A 20,580-nucleotide genomic window follows, 5' to 3' on the forward strand; every position below is an offset into this window, starting at 1 on the left:
TTGACTGATTGATTAATATGGTGTCTATTCTCCCCATGGGGTTGACTGATTGATTAATATGGTGTCTATTCTCCCTATCCAGTTGACGGATTGATTCATATGGTGTCTATTCTCCCCATACAGTTGACTGATTGATTAATATGGTGTCTATTCTCCCCATACAGTTGAATGATTGATTAGGTGTCTATTCTCCCCATAGGGTTGACTGATTGATTAATATGGTGTCTATTCTCCCCATACAGTTGACTGATTGATTCATATGGTGTCTATTCTCCCCATACAGTTGACTGATTGATTAATGTGGTGTCTATTCTCCCTATCCAGTTGACTGATTGATTAATGTGGTGTCTATTCTCCCCATCCAGTTGACTGATTGATTAATGTGGTGTCTATTCTCCCCATCCAGTTGATCACAGTGAACCCTAACCCAGACAGTATTCTCCAGAACGTCCCAGACAGCATGTCTACTGAGATCCCCAGGTCCCTGCTGCAGGGCTTCTCTCAGAGCAGTGTGGTGGTGGAGAAACTGAACCAGAAGACATGGAGACACGAACAGGTGATGGGGAGCACACACACACACACACACACACACACACAGAAAACACACACACACACACAGAAAACACACACACACACACAGAAAACACACACACACACTGTGAACACACACACACACTGACACACCCAGAAAACACACACACACTGTGAACACAAACACACACACACAGAAAACACACACACACACTGAACACACACACAGTGAACACGCACACAGTGAACACACACGCAGTGAACACACACAGTGAACACGCACACAGTGAATACACACAGTGAACACACACACAATATGAACACACACACAGTGAACACACACACACAGTGAACACACACAGTGAACACACACACACACACACAGTGAACACACACACACACACAGTGAACACACACATACACAGTGAACACACACACACAGTGAACACGCACAGTGAACACACACACACACAGTGAAAACACACAGTGAACACACACACACAGTGAACACACACACACACAGTGAACACACACAGTGAACACACACAGTGAACACACACACAGTGAATACACACAGTGAACACACACACAGTGAACACACACACACAGTGAACACACAGTGAACACACAGTGAACACACACAGTGAACACACACACACACAGTGAACACACACACACACACACAGTGAACACACACAGTGAACACACACACAGTGAACACACACACACACAGTGAAAACACACAGTGAACACACACACAGTGAACACACACACACAGTGAACACACACAGTGAACACACACAGTGAACACACACACAGTGAATACACACAGTGAACACACACACAGTGAACACACACACACAGTGAACACACAGTGAACACACAGTGAACACACACAGTGAACACACACACACAGTGAACACACACACACACACACAGTGAACACGCACAGTGAACACACACACAGTGAACACACACACACACACAGTGAACACGCACACACACAGTGAACACACACAGTGAACACACACAGTGAACACACACACACAGTGAATACACACAGTGAACACACACACAGTGAACACACAGTGAACACACAGTGAACACACACAGTGAACACACACACACAGTGAACACACACACACACACACAGTGAACACACACAGTGAACACACACACAGTGAACACACACACACACAGTGAAAACACACAGTGAACACACACACAGTGAACACACACACACACAGTGAACACACACAGTGAACACACACAGTGAACACACACAGTGAACACACACACAGTGAATACACACAGTGAACACACACACAGTGAACACACACACACAGTGAACACACAGTGAACACACAGTGAACACACACAGTGAACACACACACACAGTGAACACACACACACACACAGTGAACACGCACAGTGAACACACACACAGTGAACACACACACACACACAGTGAACACGCACAGTGAACACACACACAGTAAATTTAAGAAACTATAATACTGTTCTTTTATTTTCAGGCTGTGTTGTTCTTTGACACAGTGGCTCTAGGAATTGACAACTCCGACAAGTGAGTCTGGGAAAATCTGCACATTGTGATGTACAGTATATATATATACACATATATATATATATATACACAGAGCATTCGGAAAGTATTTACGTAAGTATTCAGACCCTTTACTCAGTTCTTTGTTGAAGCACCTTTGACATCGATGACAGCTTCGAGTCTTCTTGGGTTTGTCGCTACGAGCTTGGCACACCTGTATTTGGGGAGTTTCTCCCATTTCTTCTCTGCAGATCCTCTCAAGCTCTGTCAGGTTGGATGGGAAGCGTCGCTGCACAGCTATTTCAGGGCTCTCCAGAGATGCTAGATCAGGTTCAAGTCCGGTCTCTGGCTGGGCCACTCAAGGACATTCAGAGACTTGTCCTGAAGCCACTCCTGCGTTGTTTTTTGTTTTGGCTGTGTGCTTAGGGTCGTTGTCCTATTGGAAGGCGAACCCTCGCCCCAGTCTTGGGGTTCTGAGCACTCTGGAGCAGGTTTTCATCAAAGACCTCTCTGTACTTTGCTCCGTTCGTCTTTCCCTCGATCCTGACTAGTCTCCTAGTCCCTGTCACTGAAAAACATCCCCACAGCATGATGCTGCCACCACCATCAGCACCGTAGGGATGGTGCCAGGTTTCCTCCAGATGTGACGCTTGGCATTTAGGCCAAAGAGTTCAATCTCGGTTTTATCAGACCAGAGAATCTTGTTTCTCATAGGTCTGAGAGTCCTTTAGCGGGTTGTCATGTGCCTTTTACTGAGGAGCGGGTTCCGTCTGGCCACTCTACCGGAAAGTCCTGATTGGCGGAGTGCTACAGAAATGGTTTTCCTTCTGGAAGGTTCTCCCATCTCCACAGAGGAACACTGGAGCTCTGTCAGAGTGACCATCGGGTTCTTGGTCACCTCCCTGACCAAGGCCCTTCTCCCCCGATTGCTCAGTTTGGCCAGGCGGACAGCCCTTGGAAGAGTCTTGGTGGTTCAAAACTTGATGGAGGCCACTGGGTTCTTGGGGACCCACAATGCTGCAGAAATGTTTTGGTACCTTTCCCCAGACCTGTGCTTCGACACAATCCTGTCTCAGAGCTCTACGGACAATTCCTTCAACCTCATGGCTTGGTTTTTGCTCTGACATGCACTGTCTACTGGGTCCTTATACAGACAGATGTGTGCCTTTCCAAATCATGTCCAATCAATTAATTTACCACAGGTGGACTCCAATCAAATTGTAGAAACATGTCAAAGATGATCAATGGAAACAGGATGCACCTGAGCTTAATGTCAACTCTCATAGCAAAGGGTCTGAATACTTTTGTAAATAAGGTATTATATTTTTTGTTTGTAATACATTTGCAAAAATGTCTAAAAAACAGTTTTCACTTTGTCATTATGAGACATTGTGTGTAGATAAAAAAAAAAAGGTTTAATTATGAAATCCATTTTAGAATAAGGCTGTAACGTAACAAAATGTCGACAAAGTCATACTTTCAGAATGCACTGTAAAACCAGGAAGTGTCATGTAGGCGTGTTGATTGTGTCTCAGTGCAATTTCTCTCAGTTTAATGGTTATTTATTTTCAATTATTGTAATTATTGTGTGTATGTGTGTGTGTGTGTCTGCACCTTTGTGTGCGTGTGCGTGCGTGTGTGTGCGTGTGTGTGTGCGTGCATGCGTGCGTGTGTGTGTCTGCACCTTTGTGTGTGTGTGTGTGTGTGTGTGTGCGTGCGTGTGTGTGTCTATATGTGTGTGTCCCCAGTATGTCATCCAGCGTGCTCCAGGGCTTCACCTGCACCAGAGTGGCCAGTATGACCACAACCAAGATCAAGAAACTGGTCAAGGCCTGTAGGAGGAAGGGCAAGAACAGGGTCGCACTGAGAGAGACTCAGGTCAGATACCAGCTGTTGTTTTCACTGTGGTTGTTGTTGTTGTTGTACTCAAAGAGACTCAGGTCAGCCTCTCATCACCAAGCTTAATACCAGCTGTTGTTGTCGTACTCAAAGAGACTCAGGTCTGCCTCTCATCACCAAGCTTAATACCAGCTGTTGTTGTCGTACTCAAAGAGACTCAGGTCTGCCTCTCATCACCAAACTTAATACCAGCTGTTGTTGTCGTACTCAAAGAGACTCAGGTCAGCCTCTCATCACCAAGCTTAATACCAGCTGTTGTTGTTGTTCTCGTACTCAAAGAGACTCTGGTCAGCCTCTCATCACCAAGCTTAATACCAGATGTTGTTGTTGTCGTTGTTGTTATCGTACTCAAAGAGACTCAGGTCAGCCTCTCATCACCAAGCTTAATACCAGCTGTTGTTGTTGTCGTTGTTGTTTGTCGTACTCAAAGAGACTCTGGTCAGCCTCTCATCACCAAGCTTAATACCAGCTGTTGTTGTTGTTGTTGTAGTTGTTGTTGTCGTACTCAAAGAGACTCAGGTCAGCCTCTGGTCAGCCTCTCATCACCAAGCTTAATATCAGCTGTTGTTGTTGTCGTTGTTGTTGTCGTACTCAAAGAGACTCAGGACAGCCTCTCATCACCAAGCTTAATACCAGGTGTTGTTGTTGTCGTTGTTGTTTGTCGTACTCAAAGAGACTCTGGTCAGCCTCTCATCACCAAGCTTAATACCAGCTGTTGTTGTTGTTGTTGTAGTTGTTGTTGTCGTACTCAAAGAGACTCAGGTCAGCCTCTGGTCAGCCTCTCATCACCAAGCTTAATATCAGCTGTTGTTGTTGTTGTCGTTGTTGTTGTCGTACTCAAAGAGACTCAGGTCAGCCTCTCATCACCAAGCTTAAAACCAACTGTTGTTGTTGTTTTTGTCGTTGTTGTTGTCGTACTCAAAGAGACTCTGGTCAGGCTCTCATCACCAAGCTTAATACCAGATGTTGTTGTTGTTGTCGTACTCAAAGAGACTCAGGTCAGCCTCTCATCACCAAGCTTAATACCAACTGTTGTCGTTGTTGTAGTTGTCGTTGTTGTTATCGTACTCAAAGAGACTCTGGTCAGCCTCTCATCACCAAGCTTAATACCAGCTGTTGTTGTTGTTGTCGTTGTTGTTGTCGTACTCAAAGAGACTCAGGTTAGCCTCTCATCACCAAGCTTAATACCAGCTGTTGTTGTTGCTGCTGAGGTCGGTAATTGTTGGATTCCAACAGTTGTTTGAGAAGTCAGCATGCAAAGGGATTATTCATGTGATAAATAATCATAGTATTATTATATATTTGTGTGACCCACAGTTGACCTGCATGTACAACTACATCAAGGAAGAGTCAAATGTCACCAGCTACAACCTGTACCCTCCTGACATGCTGCTTTACTACGAGTGAGTACCGCATGTCATACATTCAATCAACCAACAACCAATCAACCAATCAATCAACCAACAACCAATACATCAATTAACCAATCAACCAATAAATACATTGACCAACCAACCAATCAACCAATAAATCCATTAACCAATCAACCAATCAACAACCAATAAATCAATTAACCAATCAACCAATAAACTAATAAATACATTAACCAATCAACCAACCAACCCATAAATAAATTAATAAATTAACCAATCAACCAATAAATACATTAACCAATCAACCATCAACCATCAACCAATCAACCAACCATCAACCAATCAATCAACCAACAAAACAAGTTACTGTTGAATGAAACTGGTTTATTAAGTTACTGATGAATGAAACCGGTTTATTAAGTTACAGGATGAATGAAACTGGTTTATTAAGTTACTGTTGAATGAAACTGGTTTATTAAGTTACTGATGAATGAAACTGGTTTATTAAGTTACTGATGAATGAAACTGGTTTATTAAGTTACTGATGAATGAAACTGGTTTATTAAGTTATTGATGAATGAAACTGGTTTATTAAGTTACTGATGAATGAAACTGGTTTATTAAGTTACTGATGAATGAAACTGGTTTATTAAGTTACTGATGAATGAAACTGGTTTATTAAGTTACTGATGAATGAAACTGGTTTATTAAGTTACTGATGAATGAAACTGGTTTAACGAAGTTACTGATGAATGAAACTGGTTTATTAAGTTACTGATGAATGAAACTGGTTTATTAAGTTACTGATGAATGAAACTGGTTTAACGAAGTTACTGATGAATGAAACTGGTTTAACGAAGTTACTGATGAATGAAACTGGTTTATTAAGTTACTGATGAATGAAACTGGTTTATTAAGTTACTGATGAATGAAACTGGTTTAACGAAGTTACTGATGAATGAAACTGGTTTATTAAGTTATTGATGAATGAAACTGGTTTATTAAGTTATTGATGAATGAAACTGGTTTATTAAGTTACTGATGAATGAAACTGGTTTATTAAGTTACTGATGAATGAAACTGGTTTATTAAGTTACAGGATGAATGAAACTGGTTTATTAAGTTACTGATGAATGAAACTGGTTTATTAAGTTACAGGAATGAATGAAACTGGTTTATTAAGTTACTGATGAATGAAACTGGTTTATTAAGTTACTGATGAAATGAAACTGGTTTATTAAGTTACTGATGAATGAAACTGGTTTATTAAGTTACTGATGAATGAAACTGGTTTATTAAGTTACTGATGAATGAAACTGGTTTATTAAGTTACAGGATGAATGAAACTGGTTTATTAAGTTACTGATGAATGAAACTGGTTTATTAAGTTACTGATGAATGAAACTGGTTTATTAAGTTACTGATGAATGAAACTGGTTTATTAAGTTACTGATGAATGAAACTGGTTTATTAAGTTACTGATGAATGAAACTGGTTTATTAAGTTATTGATGAATGAAACTGGTTTATTAAGTTACTGATGAATGAAACTGGTTTATTAAGTTACTGATGAATGAAACTGGTTTATTAAGTTACTGATGAATGAAACTGGTTTATTAAGTTACTGATGAATGAAACTGGTTTATTAAGTTACTGATGAATGAAACTGGTTTAACGAAGTTACTGATGAATGAAACTGGTTTATTAAGTTACTGATGAATGAAACTGGTTTATTAAGTTACTGATGAATGAAACTGGTTTAACGAAGTTACTGATGAATGAAACTGGTTTAACGAAGTTACTGATGAATGAAACTGGTTTATTAAGTTACTGATGAATGAAACTGGTTTATTAAGTTACTGATGAATGAAACTGGTTTAACGAAGTTACTGATGAATGAAACTGGTTTATTAAGTTATTGATGAATGAAACTGGTTTATTAAGTTATTGATGAATGAAACTGGTTTATTAAGTTACTGATGAATGAAACTGGTTTATTAAGTTACTGATGAATGAAACTGGTTTATTAAGTTACAGGATGAATGAAACTGGTTTATTAAGTTACTGATGAATGAAACTGGTTTATTAAGTTACAGGATGAATGAAACTGGTTTATTAAGTTACTGATGAATGAAACTGGTTTATTAAGTTACTGATGAATGAAACTGGTTTATTAAGTTACTGATGAATGAAACTGGTTTATTAAGTTACTGATGAATGAAACTGGTTTATTAAGTTACTGATGAATGAAACTGGTTTATTAAGTTACAGGATGAATGAAACTGGTTTATTAAGTTACTGATGAATGAAACTGGTTTATTAAGTTACTGATGAATGAAACTGGTTTATTAAGTTACTGATGAATGAAACTGGTTTATTAAGTTACTGATGAATGAAACTGGTTTATTAAGTTACTGATGAATGAAACTGGTTTATTAAGTTACTGATGAATGAAACTGGTTTATTAAGTTACTGATGAATGAAACTGGTTTATTAAGTTACTGATGAATGAAACTGGTTTATTAAGTTACAGGATGAATGAAACTGGTTTATTAAGTTACAGGATGAATGAAACTGGTTTATTAAGTTACTGATGAATGAAACTGGTTTATTAAGTTACTGTTGAATGAAACTGGTTTAACGAAGTTACTGTTGAATGAAACTGGTTTAACAAAGTTACTGTTGAATGAAACTGGTTTAACGAAGTTACTGTTGAATGAAACTGGTTTATTAAGTTACTGATGAATGAAACTGGTTTATTAAGTTACTGATGAATGAAACTGGTTTATTAAGTTACTGATGAATGAAACTGGTTTATTGAGTTACTGATGAATGAAACTGGTTTAACGAAGTTACTGATGAATGAAACCGGTTTATTAAGTTACTGATGAATGAAACTGGTTTATTAAGTTACTGATGAATGAAACTGGTTTAACGAAGTTACTGATGAATGAAACTGGTTTAACGAAGTTACTGATGAATGAAACTGGTTTATTAAGTTATTGATGAATGAAACTGGTTTATTAAGTTACTGATGAATGAAACTGGTTTATTAAGTTACTGATGAATGAAACTGGTTTAACGAAGTTACTGATGAATGAAACTGGTTTATTAAGTTACTGATGAATGAAACTGGTTTAACGAAGTTACTGTTGAATGAAACTGGTTTATTAAGTTACTGATGAATGAAACTGGTTTATTAAGTTACTGATGAATGAAACCGGTTTATTAAGTTACAGGATGAATGAAACTGGTTTATTAAGTTACTGTTGAATGAAACTGGTTTATTAAGTTACTGATGAATGAAACTGGTTTATTAAGTTACTGATGAATGAAACTGGTTTATTAAGTTACTGATGAATGAAACTGGTTTATTAAGTTATTGATGAATGAAACTGGTTTATTAAGTTACTGATGAATGAAACTGGTTTATTAAGTTACTGATGAATGAAACTGGTTTATTAAGTTACTGATGAATGAAACTGGTTTATTAAGTTACTGATGAATGAAACTGGTTTATTAAGTTACTGATGAATGAAACTGGTTTATTAAGTTACTGATGAATGAAACTGGTTTAACGAAGTTACTGATGAATGAAACCGGTTTATTAAGTTACTGATGAATGAAACTGGTTTATTAAGTTACTGATGAATGAAACTGGTTTAACGAAGTTACTGATGAATGAAACTGGTTTAACGAAGTTACTGATGAATGAAACTGGTTTATTAAGTTATTGATGAATGAAACTGGTTTATTAAGTTATTGATGAATGAAACTGGTTTATTAAGTTACTGATGAATGAAACTGGTTTATTAAGTTTCTGATGAATGAAACTGGTTTATTAAGTTACTGATGAATGAAACTGGTTTATTAAGTTACTGATGAATGAAACTGGTTTAACGAAGTTACTGATGAATGAAACTGGTTTAACGAAGTTACTGTTGAATGAAACTGGTTTAACGAAGTTACTGATGAATGAAACTGGTTTATTAAGTTACTGATGAATGAAACTGGTTTATTAAGTTACTGATGAATGAAACTGGTTTATTAAGTTACAGGATGAATGAAACTGGTTTATTAAGTTACAGGATGAATGAAACTGGTTTATTAAGTTACTGATGAATGAAACTGGTTTATTAAGTTACAGGATGAATGAAACTGGTTTATTAAGTTACTGATGAATGAAACTGGTTTAACGAAGTTACTGATGAATGAAACTGGTTTAACGAAGTTACTGATGAATGAAACTGGTTTATTAAGTTACTGATGAATGAAACTGGTTTATTAAGTTACTGATGAATGAAACTGGTTTATTAAGTTACTGATGAATGAAACTGGTTTATTAAGTTACTGATGAATGAAACTGGTTTATTAAGTTACAGGATGAATGAAACTGGTTTATTAAGTTACTGATGAATGAAACTGGTTTATGAAGTTACTGATGAATGAAACTGGTTTAACGAAGTTACTGTTGAATAATGCCAGATGTATTTGTTTATTTATATTGTATATAAAGGTGTTATATTGTTTTTGATGTCTGCAGCTACAGTAAGGTTCCTCGGGACACCTGTAAGGACTACTTTAGTGAGCTGGGAGACGCAGACTTCTCCGTGTTCTCCGACGCGCTCAGCTTCAAACGCACAGCCCTGGTTAACAATGTCAAGACCTGCCTGGTGAGTCACCACACTGTCACACAACATGGATGTGGTCCAAATGACACCACTATTCCCTTTAATGGTACACTACTTTTGACCGGGCCTATCGGTCTCTGGTCTCAGTAGTACACTAAATGTCTACATCCTCCATCCATCTACATCCTCCATCCAGCTTTCTGCAATGCAAGTAAAGGCAGATTGAAGCTCTGGAATGAACCTGGTTAACCCTGGGGGGGGAGAATAGCAACAGTAGCATCTGAAAGAGTCTGGTTAACCCTGGGGGGGGGAGGAGAATAGCAACAGTGACATCTGAAAGAGTCTGGTTAACCCTGGGGGGGGGGGGGGGGGGGGGGGGAATAGCAACAGTAGCATCTGAAAGAGTCTGGTTAACCCTGGGGTGGGGGGGGGAATAGCAACAGGAGCATCTGAAAGAGTCTGGTTAACCCTGGGGTGGGGGGGGAATAGCAACAGGAGCATCTGAAAGAGTCTGGTTAACCCTGGGGTGGGGGGGGGAATAGCAACAGTAGCATCTGAAAGAGTCTGGTTAACCCTGGGGGGGGGGAGAATAGCAACAGTAACATCTGAAAGAGTCTGGTTAACCCTGGGGGGGGGATAGCAACAGTAGCATCTGAAAGAGTCTGGTTAACCCTGGGGGGGGGGGGGGGGGGGGGGGGAGAATAGCAACAGACACATCTGAAAGAGTCTGGTTAACCCTGGGGGGGGGGAATAGCAACAGTAGCATCTGAAAGAGTCTGGTTAACCCTGGGTACTGTGGTAGCAACAGTAGCATCTGAACGAGCCTGGTTAACCCTGGGGTGAGACAAAACCGCGACTCGTCAGTGAAGAGCACTTTTTGCCAGTCCTGTCTTGTCCAGCGACGGTGGGTGTGTGTCCATAGGCGACGTTGTTGCCGGTGATGTCTGGCGAGGACCTGCCTTTACAACAGGCCTACAAGCCCTCAGTCCAGCCTCTCTCAGCCTGTTACGGACAGTCTGAGCACTGATGGAGGGATTGTGCGTTCCTGGTGTAACTCTGGCAGTTGCTGTTGCCATCCTGTATCTGTCCCGCAGGTGTGATGTTCGTGTTGTTACACGTGGTCTGCCACTGCGAGGACGATCAGCTGTCCGTCCCGTCTCCCTGTAGCACTGTCTTAGGCGTCTCACAGTACGGACATTGTAATTTATTGCCCTGGTCACATCTGCAGTCCTCATGCCTCCTTGCAGCATGCCTAAGACACGTTCACACAGATGAGCAGGGACCCTGGGCATTTTTCTTTTGGTGTTTCCAGATTCAGTAGAAAGGCCTCTTTAGTGTCCTAAGTTTTCATAACTGTAACCTTAATTGCCTACCGTCTGAAAGCTGTTGGTGTCTTAACGACCGTTCCACAGGTGCATGTTCATTAATTGTTTATGGTTCATTGAACAAGCATGGGAAACAGTGTTAAAACTCTTTACAATGAAGATCTATGAAGTTATTTGGATTTTTACGAATGATCTTTGAAAGACAGGGTCCTGAAAAAGATACGTAACATTTTTTGCTGAGTTTAGAACGACAATATAGAACGGCAATATAGCATGGCAATACAGAATGACAATATAGAATGGCAATGCAGAATGACAATATAGAATGACAATACAGAATGACAATATAGAATGACAATACAGAATGACAATACAGAATGACAATACAGAATGACAATATAGAATGACAATACAGAATGACAATACAGAATGACAATATAGAATGACAATACAGAATGACAATACAGAATGACAATATAGAATGACAATATAGAATGACAATATAGAATGACAATATAGAACGGCATTATAGAATGGCAATATAGAATGGCAATATAGAATGGCAATATAGAATGACAATATGTAATGGCAATATAGAATGGAAATATAGAATGGCAATATAGAATGGCAATATAGAAATGCTTATGATATGAGCTTGCATTTGATGTGACCTGATTGGAAGTCGTGATGTCAGTGCTGTGTTGTGTCCATCTGTCCCTGCAGGGTATCAGTGGCACGGTTCTGAGCAGTGACAACCTGCAGGTCCTAGGTAACATGGTGTGTGTTCTGGACGGTTCCTACATCCAGAACTCTGACCAGCTCATCCTGCAGAAACTACAAAACTGTAATGACCTCACCGACGAACAGGTGGCTGCCATAGAAACGCTGTTGACGTCTGGGAAAACACAGTACGGGTAAGTCAACATGGAAACATGGAATTAAACAAACGCATCTGACTGACTGACTGGGCTGAAACTGACTGACTGACTGGGCTGAAACTGACTGACTGACTGGGCTGAAACTGACTGATTGACTGACTGACTGACTGGGCTGAAACTGACTGACTGACTGACTGACTTGGCTGAAACTGACTGACTGACTTGGCTGAAACTGACTGACTGACTGGGCAGAAACTGACTGACTGACTGGGCTGAAACTGACTGGGCTGAAACTGACTGGCTGACTGACAGACTGACTGACTGACTGGGCTGAAACGGATTGACTGACTGACTGGGCAGAAACTGACTGACTGACTGACTGACTGGGCTGAAACTGACTGACTGGGCTGAAACTGACTGAATGACTGACTGGGCTGAAACTGACTGACTGACTGACTGGGCTGAAACTGACTGACTGACAGACTGGGCTGAAACTGACTGACTGACTGACTGACTGGGCTGAAACTGTAGCTGAAGTTAGGATTGGGCCCTAAAATGTAAACATTATATGTCAGATACACTGATGTACTTGTTTACTGTCAACAGTATAGTTGAGTCTGTACTGTGAGAGTTTCCCATCAACAGTATAGTTGAGTCTGTACTGTGAGAGTGTCCTGTCAACAGTATAGTTGAGTCTGTACTGTGAGAGTTTCCCATCAACAGTATAGTTGAGTCTGTACTGTGAGAGTTTCCTGTCAACAGTATAGTTAAGTCTGTACTGTGAGAGTTTCCTGTCAACAGTATAGTTGAGTCTGTACTGTGAGAGTTTCCTGTCAACAGTATAGTTGAGTCTGTACTGTGAGAGTTTCCTGTTAACATTATAGTTGAGTCTGTACTGTGAGAGTGTCCTGTCAACAGTATAGTTGAGTCTGTACTGTGAGAGTTTCCCATCAACAGTATAGTTGAGTCTGTACTGTGAGAGTTTCCTGTCAACAGTATAGTTGAGTCTGTACTGTGAGAGTGTCCTGTCAACAGTATAGTTGAGTCTGTACTGTGAGAGTTTCCCATCAACAGTATAGTTGAGTCTGTACTGTGAGAGTGTCCTGTCAACAGTATAGTTGAGTCTGTACTGTGAGAGTGTCCTGTCAACAGTATAGTTGAGTCTGTACTGTGAGAGTTTCCCATCAACAGTATAGTTGAGTCTGTACTGTGAGAGTTTCCCATCAACAGTATAGTTGAGTCTGTACTGTGAGAGTTTCCTGTCAACAGTATAGTTGAGTCTGTACTGTGAGAGTTTCCTGTCAACAGTATAGTTGAGTCTGTACTGTGAGTTTCCTGTTAACATTATAGTTGAGTCTGTACTGTGAGAGTGTCCTGTCAACAGTATAGTTGAGTCTGTACTGTGAGAGTTTCCCATCAACAGTATAGTTGAGTCTGTACTGTGAGAGTTTCCTGTCAACAGTATAGTTGAGTCTGTACTGTGAGAGTGTCCTGTCAACAGTATAGTTGAGTCTGTACTGTGAGAGTTTCCCATCAACAGTATAGTTGAGTCTGTACTGTGAGAGTTTCCTGTCAACAGTATAGTTGAGTCTGTACTGTGAGAGTTTCCTGTCAACAGTATAGTTGAGTCTGTACTGTGAGAGTTTCCCGTCAACAATATAGTTGAGTCTGTACTGTGAGAGTGTCCTGTCAACAGTATAGTTGAGTCTGTACTGTGAGTGTCCTGTCAACAGTATAGTTGAGTCTGTACTGTGAGAGTGTCCTGTCAACAGTATAGTTGAGTCTGTACTGTGAGAGTTTCCCATCAACAGTATAGTTGAGTCTGTACTGTGAGAGTGTCCTGTCAACAGTATAGTTGAGTCTGTACTGTGAGAGTTTCCCATCAACAGTATAGTTGAGTCTGTACTGTGAGAGTTTCCTGTCAACAGTATAGTTGAGTCTGTACTGTGAGAGTGTCCTGTCAACAGTATAGTTGAGTCTGTACTGTGAGAGTTTCCCATCAACAGTATAGTTGAGTCTGTACTGTGAGAGTGTCCTGTCAACAGTATAGTTGAGTCTGTACTGTGAGAGTTTCCCATCAACAGTATAGTTGAGTCTGTACTGTGAGAGTTTCCTGTCAACAGTATAGTTGAGTCTGTACTGTGAGAGTTTCCTGTCAACAGTATAGTTGAGTCTGTACTGTGAGAGTTTCCTGTCAACAGTATAGTTGAGTCTGTACTGTGAGAGTTTCCTGTTAACATTATAGTTGAGTCTGTACTGTGAGAGTGTCCTGTCAACAGTATAGTTGAGTCTATACTGTGTGTTTCTCCAGACTCCCAGCTACCTGGAACAGAGAGACCCTGGACAACCTGGGCGTTCTACCTCTCTACCTGACATCCTCCTTCTACAAGAACTTCTCTAAGGTCACAAACCACTACATCTGGCTGCGTGCGTGCGTGTGTGTGTGTGTGTGTGTGTGTGTGTGTGTGTGTGTGTGTCTGTGTGCGTGTCTGTCTGTCTGTCTGTCTGTCTGTCTGTGTGTGTGTGTACGTGTGTGTCTGTCTGTCTGTCTGTCTGCCTGTGTGTGTGTGTGTGTGCGCGCATGCTGTGTGTGTGTGTGCGCGCATGCTGTGTGTGTCTGTCTGTCTGTCTGTCTGTCTGTGTGTGTGTGTGTGTGTGTGCGCGCATGCTGTGTGTGTGTGTGTGTGTGTGTGTGTGTGTGTGCGCGCATGCTGTGTGTGTGTGTGTGTGTGTGTGTGTGTGTGTGTGTGTGTGTGTGTGTGTGTGTGTGTGTGTGTGTGTGTTTACAGGCTGTGTTGTGTTGTTCTCCAGAATGTAAAGGGCCAGTTCCTACAGTCATTCCTGAAGGTGCTGAGGAAGAATGGAACGTCCAGAGAGAAGAAGAGGAGGATGAAGACGGCTATCAGACAGTCCATCATCGACCAATCACAGTCCAAACGCTCCATAGGTGTGTCTACCCTGCACTAATATACCATTACTGTCTGTCTGTCTCTCTCCTCCCTCCTCCTGCTGAAAAGGGAATGTCTGTCTGTCTGTCTGTCTGTCCTCCCTCCTCCTGCTGAAGAGGGCATAACTGTCTGTCTGTCTGTCTGTCTGTCTGTCCATAGTGAGTGAATAACAGTACTCTCCTCCCTGTCCATAGTCAGTGAATGCACAGTGGGAAATATCACTCAGGTCACGATCAGTGAGAATACGTTCCCCTTCAACTATGAGACCGTGACCAAGTTCAACTGCTGCCTGACGGCCAAGACAGTCGTTGACAACCTGGACGCCATCACCGCCAAGGTGGACGACCTGGAATACCTTGAAGTGGTCCTGGCGAGACTCAGAGAGGTACTGTACGCTTTCAGACAAAGAGTCAACTTTATTCACCAAGTACATTAACACAGTCAGAATGATTCATAGTGATATGGTGCTGTTGGTGATAGACAACACAGTCAGAATGTTACCTGGTGATATGGTGCTGTTGGGGATAGACAACACAGTCATAATGTTACCTGGTGATATGGTGCTGTTGGTGATAGACAACACAGTCAGAATGTTACCTGGTGATATGGTGCTGTTAGTGATAGACAACACAGTCAGAATGTTACCTGGTGATATGGTGCTGTTGGGGATAGACAACACAGTCAGAATGTTACCTGGTGATATGTTGCTGTTAGTGATAGACAACACAGTCAGAATGTTACTTGGTGATATGGTGCTGTTGGTGATAGACAACACAGTCAGAATGTTACCTAGTGATATGGTGCTGTTGGTGATAGACAACACAGTCAGAATGTTACCTGGTGATATGCTGCTGTTGGTGATAGACAACACAGTCAGAATGTTACCTGGTGATATGGTGCTGTTGGTGATAGACAACACAGTCAGAATGTTACCTGGTGATATGGTGCTGTTGGGGATAGACAACACAGTCAGAATGTTACCTGGTGATATGAGGCTGTTGGTGATAGACAACACAGTCAGAATGTTACCTGGTGATATGGTGCTGTTGGGGATAGACAGCATTTAGAGACAGAATACAGGCAGGGGAGTTAACACAAAGTGAATTTACCTTATATACAAATAGGTATGTATAACATAGAGCTGTATAACATAGAGCTGTATAACATAGAGCTGTATAACATAGAGCTGTATAGCATAGAGCTGTATAACATAGAGCTGTATAACATAGAGCTGATTGAGGCGATGACTGGTTTTTATTGACTTATGTTATGGAGTATCGCTTGATTCACATGTACGGTACACACACATCTGACCTGATATAAATACATTATCATTACATCTGACCTGATATAAATACATTATCATTACATCTGACCTGATATCAAATCAAATCAAATTTATTTATATAGCCCTTCGTACATCAGCTGATATCTCAAAGTGCTGTACAGAAACCCAGCCTAAAACCCCAAACAGCAAGCAATGCAGGTGTAGAAGCACGGTGGCTAGGAAAAACTCCCTAGAAAGGCCAATACCTAGGAAGAAACCTAGAGAGGAACCAGGCTATGTGGGGTGGCCAGTCCTCTTCTGGCTGTGCCGGGTGGAGATTATAACAGAACATGGCCAAGATGTTCAAATGTTCATAAATGACCAGCATGGTCGAATAATAATAAGGCAGAACAGTTGAAACTGGAGCAGCAGCACAGTCAGGTGGAAGTTGAAACTGGAGCAGCAGCATGGCCAGGTGGACTGGGGACAGCAAGGAGTCATCATGTCAGGTAGTCCTGGGGCATGGTCCTAGGGCTCAGGTCAGTTGAAACTGGAACAGCAGCATGTATAAATACATACATTATCAATACATCTGACCTGATATAAATACATTATCAATACATCTGACCTGATATAAATACATTATCATTACATCTGACTTGATATAAATACATTATCATTACATCTGGCCTGATATAAATACATACATTATCATTACATCTGACCTGATACAAATACATTATCATTACATCTGGCCTGATATAAATACATTATCATTACATCTGACCTGATATAAATACATTATCATTACATCTGACCTTATATAAATACATTATCATTACATCTGACCTGATATAAATACATTATCATTACATCTGACCTGATATAAATACATACATTATCAATACATCTGACCTGATATAAATACATTATCAATACATCTGACCTGATATAAATACATTATCGTTACATCTGACCTGATATAAATACATTATCGTTACATCTGGTCTGATATAAATACATTATCATTACATCTGACCTGATATAAATACATTATCATTACATCTGACCTGATATAAATACATACATTATCATTACATCTGACCTGATGTAAAAAACATTATCATTCCATCTGACCTGATATAAATAAATACATTATCATTACATCTGACCTGATATAAATAAATACATTATCATTACATCCGACCTGATGTAAATACATTATCATTACATCTGACCTGATATAAATAAATACAGTATCATTACATCTGACCTGATATAAATACATTATCATTACATCTGGCCTGATATAAATACATACATTATCATTACATCTGACCTGATTTAAAGACATTATTATTACATATGACCTGATATAAATACATTATCATTACATCTGACCTGATCTAAAGACATTATCATTACATCTGACCTGATATAAATACATTATCATTACATCTGCCCTGGTTTAAAGACATTATCATTACATCTGACCTGATATAAATACATACATTATCATTACATTTGACCCGGTGTAACTACATTATCATCATGTCTGATTAACAGAGAGAATGTACAGATAGTATGACATGGGTGTTATGAAGCTTTATCCTCCTGTTAGATTATGTGACTGTACTTCCTGTTTCCTGTGTCCCGCCCGTCAGGCCTACTCCGCAAACTCCACCATCCCAGAAGCGAAGGTGCAGGTTCTTGGGCCGGCTTCGCGCGTTGCCACTAACGCTGACATCACCATGTGGAACATCACCAAAATCGACACACTGTCAGCTCTGATGGACTCCTCCAATGGAAACTGGGATGCTGTTATGGTAGCCAGATATATTTGTCTGTCTGTCTGTCAAGTGATTAACCAATCAATCAGTCGGCCATTTACCAATCTATTCATGTCCCCCCTATAGGCGCAGGCCATCATCAGTAAGTACCTGAGTAACTCAGGAAATACTCTGGGCAGTGCCGAGCTCAACTCCATCGGAGGACCCAACCTGTGTTCACTAGACATCAGCCTCCTGAAGACCATTACACAGAGTAGCCTGAGGTAAGACCAAGAGGAGGACCCAACCTGTGTTCACTAGACACCAGCCTCCTGTAGCCTATAACACAGAGTAGCCTGAGGTAAGACCGAGAGGAGGACCCAACCTGTGTTCACTAGACACCAGCCTCCTATAGCCTATAACACAGAATAGCCTGAGGTAAGACCGAGAGGAGGACCCAACCTGTGTTCACTAGACACCAGCCTCCTGTAGACCATTACACAGAGTAGCCTGAGGTAAGACCGAGAGGAGGACCCAACCTGTGTTCACTAGACACCAGCCTCCTGTAGACCATTACACAGAGTAGCCTGAGGTAAGACCGAGAGGAGGACCCAACCTGTGTTCACTAGACACCAGCCTCCTGTAGCCTATAACACAGAGTAGCCTGAGGTAAGACCGAGAGGAGGACCCAACCTGTGTTCACTAGACACCAGCCTCCTATAGCCTATAACACAGAATAGCCTGAGGTAAGACCGAGAGGAGGACCCAACCTGTGTTCACTAGACACCAGTCTCCTGAAGACCATTACACAGAGTAGCCTGAGGTAAGACCGAGAGGAGGACCCAACCTGTGTTCACTAGACACCAGCCTCCTGTAGACCATTACACAGAGTAGCCTGAGGTAAGACCGAGAGGAGGACCCAACCTGTGTTCACTAGACACCAGTCTGTGTCTTCTCCTGATCTACAGTATGAGGGACAATCAGACGGTTGTGTTGATGTGTGATGTCAGACGGTTGTGTTGACGTGTGATGTCAGACGGTTGTGTTGACGTGTGATGTCAGACGGTTGTGTTGATGTGTGATGTCAGATGGTTGTGTTGATGTGTGATGTCAGATGGTTGTGTTGATGTGATGTCAGATGGTTGTGTTGATGTGTGATGTCAGACAATAAGACGGTTCTGTTGACGTGTGATGTCAGACGATAAGACAGTTGTGTTGATGTGTGATGTCAGACGATAAGACGGTTGTGTTGATGTGTGATGTCAGACAATAAGACGGTTGTGTTGATGTGTGATGTCAGACAATAAGACGGTTGTGTTGATGTGTGATGTCAGACGGTTGTGTTGATGTGTGATGTCAGACGGTTGTGTTGATGTGTGATGTCAGATGGTTGTGTTGATGTGTGATGTCAGACAATAAGACGGTTGTGTTGATGTGTGATGTCAGACGGTTGTGTTGACGTGTGATGTCAGACGATAAGACGGTTGTGTTGACGTGTGATGTCAGACGATAAGACGGTTGTGTTGATGTGTGATGTCAGATGGTTGTGTTGATGTGTGATGTCAGACAATAAGACGGTTGTGTTGACGTGTGATGTCAGACGATAAGACGGTTGTGTTGATGTGTGATGTCAGACGATAAGACGGTTGTGTTGACGTGTGATGTCAGACAGTTGTGTTGATGTGTGATGTCAGACAATAAGATGGTTGTGTTGACGTGTGATGTCAGACAATAAGACAGTTGTGTTGATGTGTGATGTCAGACAATAAGACGGCTGTGTTGATGTGTGATGTAAGACGGTTGTGTTGATGTGTGATGTCAGACAATAAGACGGCTGTGTTGACGTGTGATGTCAGACAATAAGACGTGTGTGTTGATGTGTGATGTCAGACAATAAGACGGTTGTGTTGACGTGTGATGCCAGACAATAAGACAGCTGTGTTATCTGTTTCACCGTGTTGCAGTAAGGCCAATGCCCTGACGGTGACCAACTGCAACATAATGAAGAAGAGAACGCTGTTCGTCATCGCTGAAGGGGCCTTCCAGAGCCGTAGTACTGTCTCTGCTACCTCCTACCAGCTAACACAGCCATACATAGGTACCTCCTACCAGCTAACACAGCCATGCATAGGTACCTCCTACCAGCTAACACAGCCATACATAGGTACCTCCTACCAGCTAACACAGCCATGCATAGGTACCTCCTACCAGCTAACACAGCCATACATAGGTACCTCCTACCAGCTAACACAGCCATACATAGGTACCTCCTACCAGCTAACACAGCCATACATAGGTACCTCCTACCAGCTAACACAGCCATACATAGGTACCTCCTACCAGCTAACACAGCCATACATAGGTACCTCCTACCAGCTAACACAGCCATACATAGG

General features: G+C 41.2%; 1 protein-coding gene across 1 annotated transcript in view; it reads left to right on the top strand.

The window, feature by feature from the left end:
- Window positions 1–20,580, top strand: part of LOC109881950 (mesothelin-like protein) — a 29,504-nt gene that overhangs the window by 5,235 nt on the left and 3,689 nt on the right. The window contains exons 5-16 of the mRNA XM_031821633.1: window positions 407–556; window positions 2,067–2,116; window positions 3,844–3,973; window positions 5,312–5,397; window positions 9,910–10,039; window positions 12,046–12,236; window positions 14,512–14,602; window positions 15,012–15,147; window positions 15,343–15,533; window positions 18,080–18,241; window positions 18,332–18,468; window positions 20,149–20,282. Coding sequence (XP_031677493.1) covers window positions 407–556; window positions 2,067–2,116; window positions 3,844–3,973; window positions 5,312–5,397; window positions 9,910–10,039; window positions 12,046–12,236; window positions 14,512–14,602; window positions 15,012–15,147; window positions 15,343–15,533; window positions 18,080–18,241; window positions 18,332–18,468; window positions 20,149–20,282 — 1,588 coding nt within the window. The remainder of the gene's footprint in view (window positions 1–406; window positions 557–2,066; window positions 2,117–3,843; window positions 3,974–5,311; window positions 5,398–9,909; window positions 10,040–12,045; window positions 12,237–14,511; window positions 14,603–15,011; window positions 15,148–15,342; window positions 15,534–18,079; window positions 18,242–18,331; window positions 18,469–20,148; window positions 20,283–20,580) is intronic.

Source organism: Oncorhynchus kisutch, unplaced genomic scaffold (genome assembly GCF_002021735.2).
Source record: "Oncorhynchus kisutch isolate 150728-3 unplaced genomic scaffold, Okis_V2 scaffold4003, whole genome shotgun sequence".
NCBI classification, from domain to species: Eukaryota; Metazoa; Chordata; class Actinopteri; order Salmoniformes; family Salmonidae; genus Oncorhynchus; species Oncorhynchus kisutch.